The sequence below is a fragment of the Halyomorpha halys genome, unplaced genomic scaffold, assembly GCF_000696795.3.
Source record: "Halyomorpha halys isolate HHAL.00 unplaced genomic scaffold, Hhal_1.1 Scaffold145.1, whole genome shotgun sequence".
In the NCBI taxonomy this organism is placed as follows: domain Eukaryota; kingdom Metazoa; phylum Arthropoda; class Insecta; order Hemiptera; family Pentatomidae; genus Halyomorpha; species Halyomorpha halys.
Window position 1 is genome coordinate 544,213 of NW_027115461.1, and position 10,610 is coordinate 554,822.

General features: G+C 31.1%; 1 protein-coding gene across 1 annotated transcript in view; it reads left to right on the top strand.

The window, feature by feature from the left end:
• The first annotated feature begins 4,999 nt into the window (after positions 1 to 4,999).
• LOC106678472 (cytochrome P450 4c3) overlaps positions 5,000 to 10,610 on the top strand; it is a 16,759-nt gene continuing 11,148 nt past the window's right edge. The window contains exons 1-2 of the mRNA XM_067052509.1: positions 5,000 to 5,114; positions 7,185 to 7,370. Coding sequence (XP_066908610.1) covers positions 5,000 to 5,114; positions 7,185 to 7,370 — 301 coding nt within the window. The remainder of the gene's footprint in view (positions 5,115 to 7,184; positions 7,371 to 10,610) is intronic.

The window sequence follows — 10,610 nt, forward strand, 5'->3', positions numbered from 1 at the left end:
AAACAAATATTAAATAAAATAGCACAATGTTGTGTAGAAAATAAATTCTGTAATCTGGTAGGTCTATGTCTTAAAGTTTCCAGGACCTCCACTTGGTTAGGTAGGTCCTGAACACCAGGACATTATTTTGGTTACATTATTCACATGGCCGTAGAGAAAAACCAATCTGCTCTAGAGCAAATTTGACCAGGCCTCCGCTAAAAGTATATTTACTACTGAAACTGAAGCTTTACCATAATAATGCAACAAAGGCATAATGGAAAGATATTATATAATTATTATGTTATGTAATACAAAATTTATAATATTATAAAAAGAAAACCTGATCGGCCAGGTTCTCATATAAATAAATGTAAATTTTATTTACATATATTTAATTTATTTAAACATCAAAACTATAAGCAAGGATACACATTTCGTATATTTGTACATGTACCTCCTTCATATAATTGTTTCAGTTAATCATTGTTTCATCTGACAGTTATAATTTTCTCTTCCATTTTCTCCAGGAAACATTTTTCATTTTACTCTAAATAAATCTTAAAACCATTACAAAACTTATTCCTGAGGCATCAACAAATTTAATGTGTTTTTCTAATCCTTTTCTAATCCTTCTTATAGTAAGTAACCTATACCTACAACCTTTCTTTTTTTCCTTTTCACTTAAATACCATTATATAGGGTGTTTTTTGAGCCCGATAGAACTTGAAATTGTAAAAAATAACACAAAAAATTAAATTGTAATCAAAATTTTTTTTTTATTCGAAAGATCAATACGTGACATTAACATTTGAAAATGATTTCGGGCATATGGGCACCGCGCCTGTTCTTGACGAAGCGCATTCTGGACGTCCAATTTTGGCCGTATGTCACGAATAACACGAACAATGCTGGCCTCCAAGGCGTCAATTGTTGCTGGTTTATCAGCATAAACCAGTGACTTCACGTAGCCCCACAGGAAATAATCGAGAGGTGTCAAATCGCACGACCATATGCGGCAATTTTGCTTATTAACAAACCCGTTAAGCCAAAAATGCGCCTCATCGCTGAACACAATTTTACAGAATGCGCTTCGTCAAGAACAGCCGCGGTGCCCATATGCCCGAAATCATTTTCAAATGTTAATGTCACGTATTGATCTTTCGAATAAAAAAAAAATTTTGATTACAATTTAATTTTTTGTGTTATTTTTTACAATTTCAAGTTCTATCGGGCTCAAAAAAACACCCTATACATATTAAGACAATCCTCGAGTACTCTCTACAATAGGATAATATTATGAAGGAGATGGTCAGGGCTGCGGTCAACAAGAAACAAAGAATATTTTTCAACTTATATTTGCATTTATATAGATAATAATAATTATGAGAATATTTTATCGCAGCATATTCTGTTCTCGGTAATTCTCATATCTAAATAATTTTATAAAAAGTCTCAAAAATATGCCACTTCACTGAACTTAAAACTTTACACACAAAAATCATCTGCCTGCCTATCCGATTATAACACCGCAATGAAAGGGAAGAATTAGATTACGTCTTTGTTTGTTGCACTATCTTTGTTTGGGAAGAGGGAATCGCGGAAAATGCCTCGTATATCTACCAACGAAGACGTGTTCCGCAAGCTACCGGAGACTTTGATCACTAACAAGAGACCCAAACCAAAGAAAAGAAAATTGGAATCAGTAATGCAGCAAAGGAACTGTTAATTTAGTTTTCTTGTATTTGAAATCGTAAGTGTCAATTTGAACAACCTCTGACTTTGAATCTCTAGTTTTATTATTTACAAATTTCCCCAGTCTTTTAAGCTTTCTTGAATTTTTAATTGTAAGCATTGTTTTATTTAAATATACACTCGAAATACTCGTTCCAACTTGTTTTGATGAGTACAACCTATTCCGAAAATTTCAGAAATTTTTATCTTGCCAATAGGCTTTTATTTCCACATTATTTCTTTAATTTTTTTCTAAATTTCAGAAAAAAACAGTTGAACTTGATGTACTTTTTTGTTCTAAGTCGAAAGAGAGAGACCCCAAGTTTCTATGTTAATCCGTTCTCAAGATATTGAATTTCTTTCCGCTTTTTGGCCATTGGGGCCCAGTGTGCGGCGTAGTTAAGTGAGGGCTCAACAATAATTCTAAAATAATTAATTAAAAGAAACCACTATTTTTACCATCATTGACAGCTTGAATAAGATTTCTAGCAACTATCTTTTGAATCAATACAAATTTGACATTAAACATTAAAACATTGCTGATTTCCAGAACTATTGGACAAGATATTGGAGATAATGGAAGAACCGGAAAACAAACGATCCATCCAAGAACATGGCGTCTTGGCGGTCTGGATCGGGCCGATGGCCATTGTATTAGTCCACGACCTGCAAGATATTGAGGTGAGTCATCATTTAATAATTAAGTCATTCGATTCGGTTTTAATAAATTTATTAGATATTTAAAGACTAAGTTCAATCTGATTATTTCCAAGAAATGTTCATGGTCATTTAATGAGTATAATATTCATGATCTTTAGTTAACATATTAAATGGAGAAATATTTCCTTCTCTTAGCTAGTTAAAACGAAATAACACTTAATATGGTTAAGAGTTTGTTAATAGTTCTACTAAATGGAGAATGACGTCAGGCAACAGAGTAACTCGTAGTTCGTGTTAGGTTTAATGCCTTTATGAAGGAGAAAATTAAATTTAAATAAAGAAAACAGGAACAGTGCTATACGTAGCTCCAGCTTCCTACGGAGCCCACAAGCCGAGGGCACATCAAGTTCAAAGCACTGTCCTCTTGGCCGACGTCCTTCGGGCTCTCAAGCCTCAAGTCATCTTTCTTTTTTTTTTTTTTACCCCCTTCCTAGTCATTTCTGACATACGGGATAGGGGAGGCAGTGTACCAGCCTATTTTAACATCATGGTGGGAGGAGGTCAATTTTTCATTTTGTGAAGAATAAAAGTCGACCCCCACGCCAGATTCGAATCGGCGCCACTTCAGTTCCCAGGTTACAAAGACCTGCGCCTCAAGTCCATGAGCTACAGACAGCACGGTCTGAAGTCATCTGAACTTTCTCCCTTACCCCAGTAAAGTGGTCCATCCCCATTCTCCCTCGGCCGGCGGATCCAGTCCACTTCCTTATAATGCCATGCTGAAAAGGAAGGGCATTTTACATATGTGTATGTATTTTTGATTATTTAGTTGTTGGAAATAAACAATAGGAGGTAAGGGGAAAAAAGAAAACCAACAAAGCAGTTTTTCAATTGAACTCGAGCGCTATTTATCTTCACGTTTCCCTTTTTTTCAATTTTGTTCTCGACTACGCTTAAATTACTGTATTTTAATATTGTGAAAAAAATGTTATTTATTTTTAAGGAATTTCAAAGTATAATGTATAATAATAATTTTAACTCATGTTTCAGCAAATCCTAACAAGCAAAGATCTCACAACCAAGTCATTTCAGTATAAATTCTTTGAACCATGGCTAGGAGATGGCTTATTTACAGCTTCAGGTGATTACAAATTCATATCTATGGTCTAACATGCTTATATTATAAATTTGTTCTAGCATGATTCAAAACTATCATCAAACTGGCGGAATCATGTGCTGTACGATTTTGACATATGTTCCATATCCTGTGCCCCCCATGCACCTACCAGTTTCGAATCATGTTGGAACAACCCTGGTTTGTAATTACAAAAGGATGTTCGTCTGGCCATATTACAAACTATAATTTGTCACACAGATATATATTCTAACACAGTATAATTGATACTTCCATAACCATGAATAAATACTGTGAGAAACCACAGATGACGTAGGGAGAGTAATGAGTGGTATTTAGAAGACAAGGATTTAAAGAATTCTTTACTCCAATTTGACACACCGGTAGTGGGATGGAATCGAGCTGTAAATTTGCTGTAAAAAAAGCTGAGCAAGAAAATGAGGACAAAAATTGAGAAGCTAATCAGAGACAATACTGTCATTTACATAGGAGACTTTAATGCGCACCATTCCCCTGGTATAGTTTAGGGGGTACAGTTTTCAATTAATGAATATTTTAGTTAATATTCAAGGTTAACTACGTCTGTGGTGTTATGTGATATTAAATATTAACAAGACAGTAGTGACAGTTTCAGAATTAAAACATTGCCACTATAATGGAAAGTTGAACTCAAATATCAGCACCTTCTCTTTAAATAGTTCACAAAACTAAACATAAAAATTGATAGTTCATCGGTAAAGCAAACACTTTCACAATTATAGTTTTATTTTAATTGCATGAACCCCATTGCTGCTATCCATAGACAATCCAAGAAAGTAATACAAATAATGAAAGATTTGCTGAATGAACCAGTTGCGTAGAAGAGAGAATGCATTTGTTAGTAACTTAGGGTCTGGTAAATACAGAGTGAACAGGGGGAAGGGTGGTGCGGAAGTACGTTTAAGCTTTTTTCTTTCTGTAGAGAAAGTGGTGAGAGACAGGCATTGTACATTTACAACTATTTAAATATTAAATAGGACAATACAGATCCTTGAGTATGTTCACAATATGGGCCTAGTTGAAAAATCCCCCAGAGATACTTTTCTTGCTCTCCAAGGACCAGCAGATTGGAACTTCAGATTAATGAAAATATATCATAATCGGATACGAATCTGAGTTCATTTACCTAGGATGTCAAGTGAATGTGGATTCAGATGTCCCAGCAAAAATTAGAATAATTGCTGTTTCTGTGGACTTTGGAGGCATTTTAGGAGCAATGGTCCAGAAGTACTAAAGGCATTTCAGGGGCAATGTCCTTACCAGAAGTACTAAACTTTTTTTACATAAATTTATAGTTCTGAGACAAGGACCTTGACTAAGAAAAGCGAACTAGATTTGTCAGTACATAAGCACAAAATCCTCTGCACAATTTATGCTCCAATTAAGGGAAGAAGGAATGAATCAAAAGTCCCTCATGAATGATATGGAGATAGTTTTAACTATAGATATCGGATGACTCAGGTGGGCTGGGCTGGGCATATAATGAGAATGGATGAATCCAAAATCCTCAAAAACGACATGATTGAACAAGATGAGTTGGCCGAAGAGAGCCCGACAGGGGGAAAAAGTCAGTTATCTCACCCCAATTTTTTATTACTTTAATCAAAACTACATATAATTACTAGTCAACACTAATGAGTCTGTCAAGTATAGGTAGGGGGAATAAAAATGGTAACGTTGTTTCAAAATGTTAAAAAAAAAAATTAATTTTTGATACAGAGCTCCATATCAGTAAAACTACCTATAAGACTAGAAAACCTTTGAGAACATAGAGGTACAACAAGTAGAGTAAATTTACTAATATATCAGCCCTAACAGAGCTGTGAAAGTTTAATAGTTTATGAGATACAGTTTTTTTAAAAAGCAACATTTCATGAAATACATATTAAAAAATCAGTAGTTGCTGAATTTATTTTGAGAAATTATTACCTCAGGAACCTTGAAACATAGAGATATTTTATCAGCACTCAAATTAAAGCCAACTTAATTTGCTATAAACTATAAAGTGCTACAAAATTAATATTCACAGGAGTAATAGTTTTCAGGATATTTACCAAAATAAATTAACAAGATGATCATTTCTAGTTGTTTTGATTTATGAAAAACTATATCTCAAGAACCACTGATGTCTGCCAGCAATCAAATTAAAGATATTTTAATGTACTATAATGTAGTTATTAATGTTTATCTTCATAGGGTAGTAGTTTTTATTATATTTGCATATGAATATGCACATTGCGTATGAAATTTTTTCCAAACAAATATCATGAAACCTACTACTCCTACAAAAATGAACTTCATAAACTACTAGATTAATTACTTTATATATTCTTATTTGAGAGTGGTTTAGTTTATTTTTAATTTAAAACAAATTTGATCTTTTTTTTTCTCTCAATCTTTATTCTTTACAATTTTTCCAACGTTTCAACCCTCAGGCCATTCTCAAGGATACCTTCCATATTGATGTCATTTCCTTTTTCAAATCTTAAAAATGCAGGCTAATTGCCTTTGCCCATATAACCTTTTCTAAATAATTTTTTCCAAGATTTAAACCTTTTATAAAACACTTTTCTTCCTTCCTTCATTCACATTTGCAACTTAAAACAGTGAATGAAGGAAGGAAGAAAAGTGTTTTGTAACAGTTTAAATCAAAGAAAAATTTTTTTAGAAAAGGTTATATGGGACAAAGGCAATTAGCCTGCATTTTTAAGATTTGAAAAAGGAAATGACATCAATATGAAGGTATCCTTGAGAATGGCCTGAGGGTCGAAATGTCGGAAAAATTGTAAAGAATAAAGGTTGAGAGAAAAAAAGGATCAAATTTGTTTTAAATTCATAAACTACTTTATAGCACATTAAACTGGCTATAATTTGAAAGCTAATAAACATCATTATGTCTTGTGAATTCATAGTTCATGGTTTCGTAGATTTCCCACAATAAATTGACTAAGTACTGATTTTTCAGTATATTTAAAAAAAAAACTTTATCTCAAGAACTATTGAACGTAAACAGTTCTATTAGGGCTTATATTTTAAAAAATTTACTCTATTTTAAATGATTCTCTATTAGGTTTTTAGGTTTGATAGTTTTATAGATATGGAATTTCAGTATGGAACTAGTTTTCCAAAGGAAAAAATAGTTTTTTTTTTTAAGACTTATAAACAACCACCATTTTGTGTACTCCCTCACTATAGTTGGCAGACTCATCAATTTCGACCAGTAATTATATGTAATTTTCATGTGGCAAGTAATGCAACACACCTCATAGGGACCCAAAAAAGGAATGCAGAAAATTAAGATTGAAACAACGGGGTAAAATATTAAAGGAGGCCCTGACTTAGCAACGAATTGATGTGTTCCTTAAGTTGGGGCAGTTTTTTGGTTGGGGAAAGGATTGGAAAAGATAAACATCTCTCAAGTGTTCCTTTCAGAAAACAGAGTAAAGCCACCTTAACTTGGTAAACCAACTGGAGAAATGGACGTGTTTGGGAAACCCAAATGTATATCTAATATTATGAGTAGATTAACTCTAACCATATTTTTTCAAGAGTCGTTTATTTAAAAACTCACTATCACCCTAAATTTTTTGTAACAATTCTTTAATTGAAAATGAGTAATTCATTTTTACTTTTCCAGGTTCACACTGGTCCAACCATCGAAAACTAATAACACCTGCGTTTCATTTTAAAATTCTTGAAAAGTTCATACCTACGTTCAATGCTAACATTGATATCTACCTGAGAAAATTAGATGAAAAAGCAGAAAAAGGAAGCTTTAACATAGAAAACTACATTGCCTACCTAGCTTTAGACATAATTGCAGGTATAGTCAGTGAAATTTTTTATAAACAATTATGAAAATCATTTCACAATAATCTTCGTCTTGTTTATTAATTTATACCTTTTCAGTCAATAATACTTATTTTAATCAAAACATTCAGACAACCATTTTCATAAAGCATTTAAATTTAAAATTGATTTTTAATACTTAATCGAAGCCCAATTTCAAAAAATCACCTTTCTCCTGTTAGTTGTTGAGCGTCTTTGGTATTTACTAGTATTTTTTAATTTTTTTTTTTCTTTTTAATATTGTCTCATTTTTTTTTTCTTTGCAAAGAATACATTTTTAATCAAAATCATTTATGATATTTTGAACTTATTTTAAATTCATTTTAAATAAGAAATGAAAACATTTTTATTCTTATTACTTTTTTGAGGTAAGGACATGAAATGTTTCAATCTTTCAAATATATGATAAACATTTTTCTTAGCTTAAACACAACAGCTGGGTCTGCCGGACCCAGTTACATAATTAGTCTACTTTATGTATATTTATATATTATGCATTTATTAGAGATGAATTATGCAATCTTAAAAAAAAATAAGAATAAATTACTTCAGAAGACTACAAACCCAGCTGTTGCTCTGAGTTAATTAAATATAAGGCAACTGAAAGTAAAAAATACAGAAGTAACAGTACCAGTTTTTAGAAAGACAAATAATGTAACATTAATACTTCTGTACAATAAAAAAAAAGTCACTAAATTATAATAGGATCTATTATTTCATTGAAAGATGATTATTTTCCTTTTTTTAAAGTTCATTACTTAAAAAACATCAAAGCTTATGACAATGTGATTAGTAATAGTGCTGAAAAATAAATAAGTAAATAGCTATATAACAAAATTTTACAAAAGCCTACCTTTTCTTGTCCTTAAAAAACAAAATGGAGCCTCAGAGAGTATAAAACTGAAATCATTAAATCATAAAAATAAGAAAAAATTGTAAAATATATATTCATTGTAGGAAGATAGTCCAGGTGGCGGTCAAAATAGCAGAAGACACTATTTATTGCTAACCAATGTTTCGCCCCACTTTGCAGGGCTACCAGACTGAAACAAAGATGACAACTCTATCTGTTGTTGATACTCTGTCGAGTTGTCATCTTTGTTTCAATTTGACAGCCCTGCAAAGAGGGACTAAACACTGGTTAACCATCAATAGTTTTCTTCAACTACTTTGATACCTTTATTAACACCATCTGGAATATCTTACTTCAATCTACTTCATACTATAATGATATACACATATATTAGTTATTAGTATATTTTAATAATCATATTTTAGTTTTAGCAATAAAACTATTAAATTACTAACTTTGATTACATTTTTTGGTGTATGATAAAAGTAGTTATTTAAATTTTTGTTTCATTTCATTATGTTGTGAGATACAAATCTTTCTAAGATTTGTAAAAATGTATCCTTTTTTTATATATGCCTATATTTTTTGTATCAAATAGAGACTGCAATGGATACAAAAATAAATGCACAAATAGAGGAATCTCCATTTCTCCAAAAGGTTAAAGAGTAAGTATAACAAAAATCATACAAACAAATACTTGCATTTTTTGCATTTATGTTACTTACTTTACAATTACAATTATTATATTACATGTACACTCCTATAGCATGACAGAAACTATAGTCCTCAGAGGTTGCAGGATCTTGTACTATTCAGATGTTATTTTCAGTGTGTCTTCTTTAGGAAGGCAACAAAAAAAATGTAAGAGATTCATTGACAATTTCGTAAATAATGTGAGTAAAGCTATCAATTACTTAAATTATTAAATAATTTCATCAATACATAACCTGAGTAAGATTTTAAACGTGATTTATTGTGGATTTAGCTAGTGAAGGGAAAGAAAGAAGAAAGAAATAGGACCCAACTGGTTAAAAACAACAAGAATAATTCAGAATATGGTAAGTGTATAAGGGAATACGTCCCGCTCTTTCTGCTCTAACTAGGTTAACAACTAATCCATTAATAATGAATATACTTGCCTCATTTTTAAAAATTATGCCACACTCATCAACTTATACTTTATAACAAAATCGTTGCAATATCTTTAATTATCTTTTGATAATTTTTTCAAATCTTAGTTAATAAATCGTGTTGGGTATTACCTTTTACTACCTTTAGTAAAATAAAATATTAGTTCTGAACTTCATTTATGAGCAATATTCAGTGTTACCACCATTAACAGTTGCCACTTTCAAAAGCCAAATTTAAAATATTTAACTTGAAAAATTAGAATTTTAAAACTTACATTACTGACAGAAAAAAAGAATAAAAAAACCTAATTTTGGACATACCTAAGAAATAATGAATTATGTTCGAAAAAAAAAATGTTAATTGGAAGACTTTTTCTTAATTCGCCCCTCCTACTCTCTATAAACGTGAATAAAAAAAAAAAAAAAAAACAATAATATGATCTAAATTTGATTTCAATGCACTTTATTTGTTTAAATATTGAAATTTAACTGAAAAATCTTACAATTTCTAAGATATATTTATATATATAATTTATCCTAACATAATATATATATTAATTTAAAACAGATGGAAATAAGAAAGAATTATGTTGGGTACAAAGGTAAGGAGGGTTTCATCCCTTCCTTCCTACCCAATAGAATGTGTACTAAAGAAAAATTGCAACGCTTTGTTTACTTCAATAACAGAAAATTTGAATGTATGTTTAAAATAGACATTTATTGAAACACATTTGAAGCAGAAACTTCACGTACCTTGCATCATTTTTGTTTTTATTCCTAAAAAGCCATCTTAAAACTTGGTATTCAGATATACGTAAATATGTTTACAGACAATAATTCCTCTTAAAAGTTGTCAAAACATGATTATTAAATAAAAAAATTGACATATTGTGCAAAACAAGCTCCAGTGGCGGGTACTTCAAACTCAATTATACCCTAATCTGTCCCTTTTGAGCGAGCATAGCAAGCAGAAGTCGACATTTGTGATCTAAATAAAGTAGAGAGAGAGAAATACTTTATTTATTCATCTATGCTGCCTAAATACATTAGGTTGCTAACTCACACAGCATACTTATCAATCCGTAATCGGACATATATACATTATCACACATACGTGGTATAATCATAAAAAAAAGATATACAATAATAGGATATAATAAACAATTTTTTTTCACCCCTACAGTTTCCTTTTACAATCCATTTCGGTCTGTACAACCAATACAAATGTTTC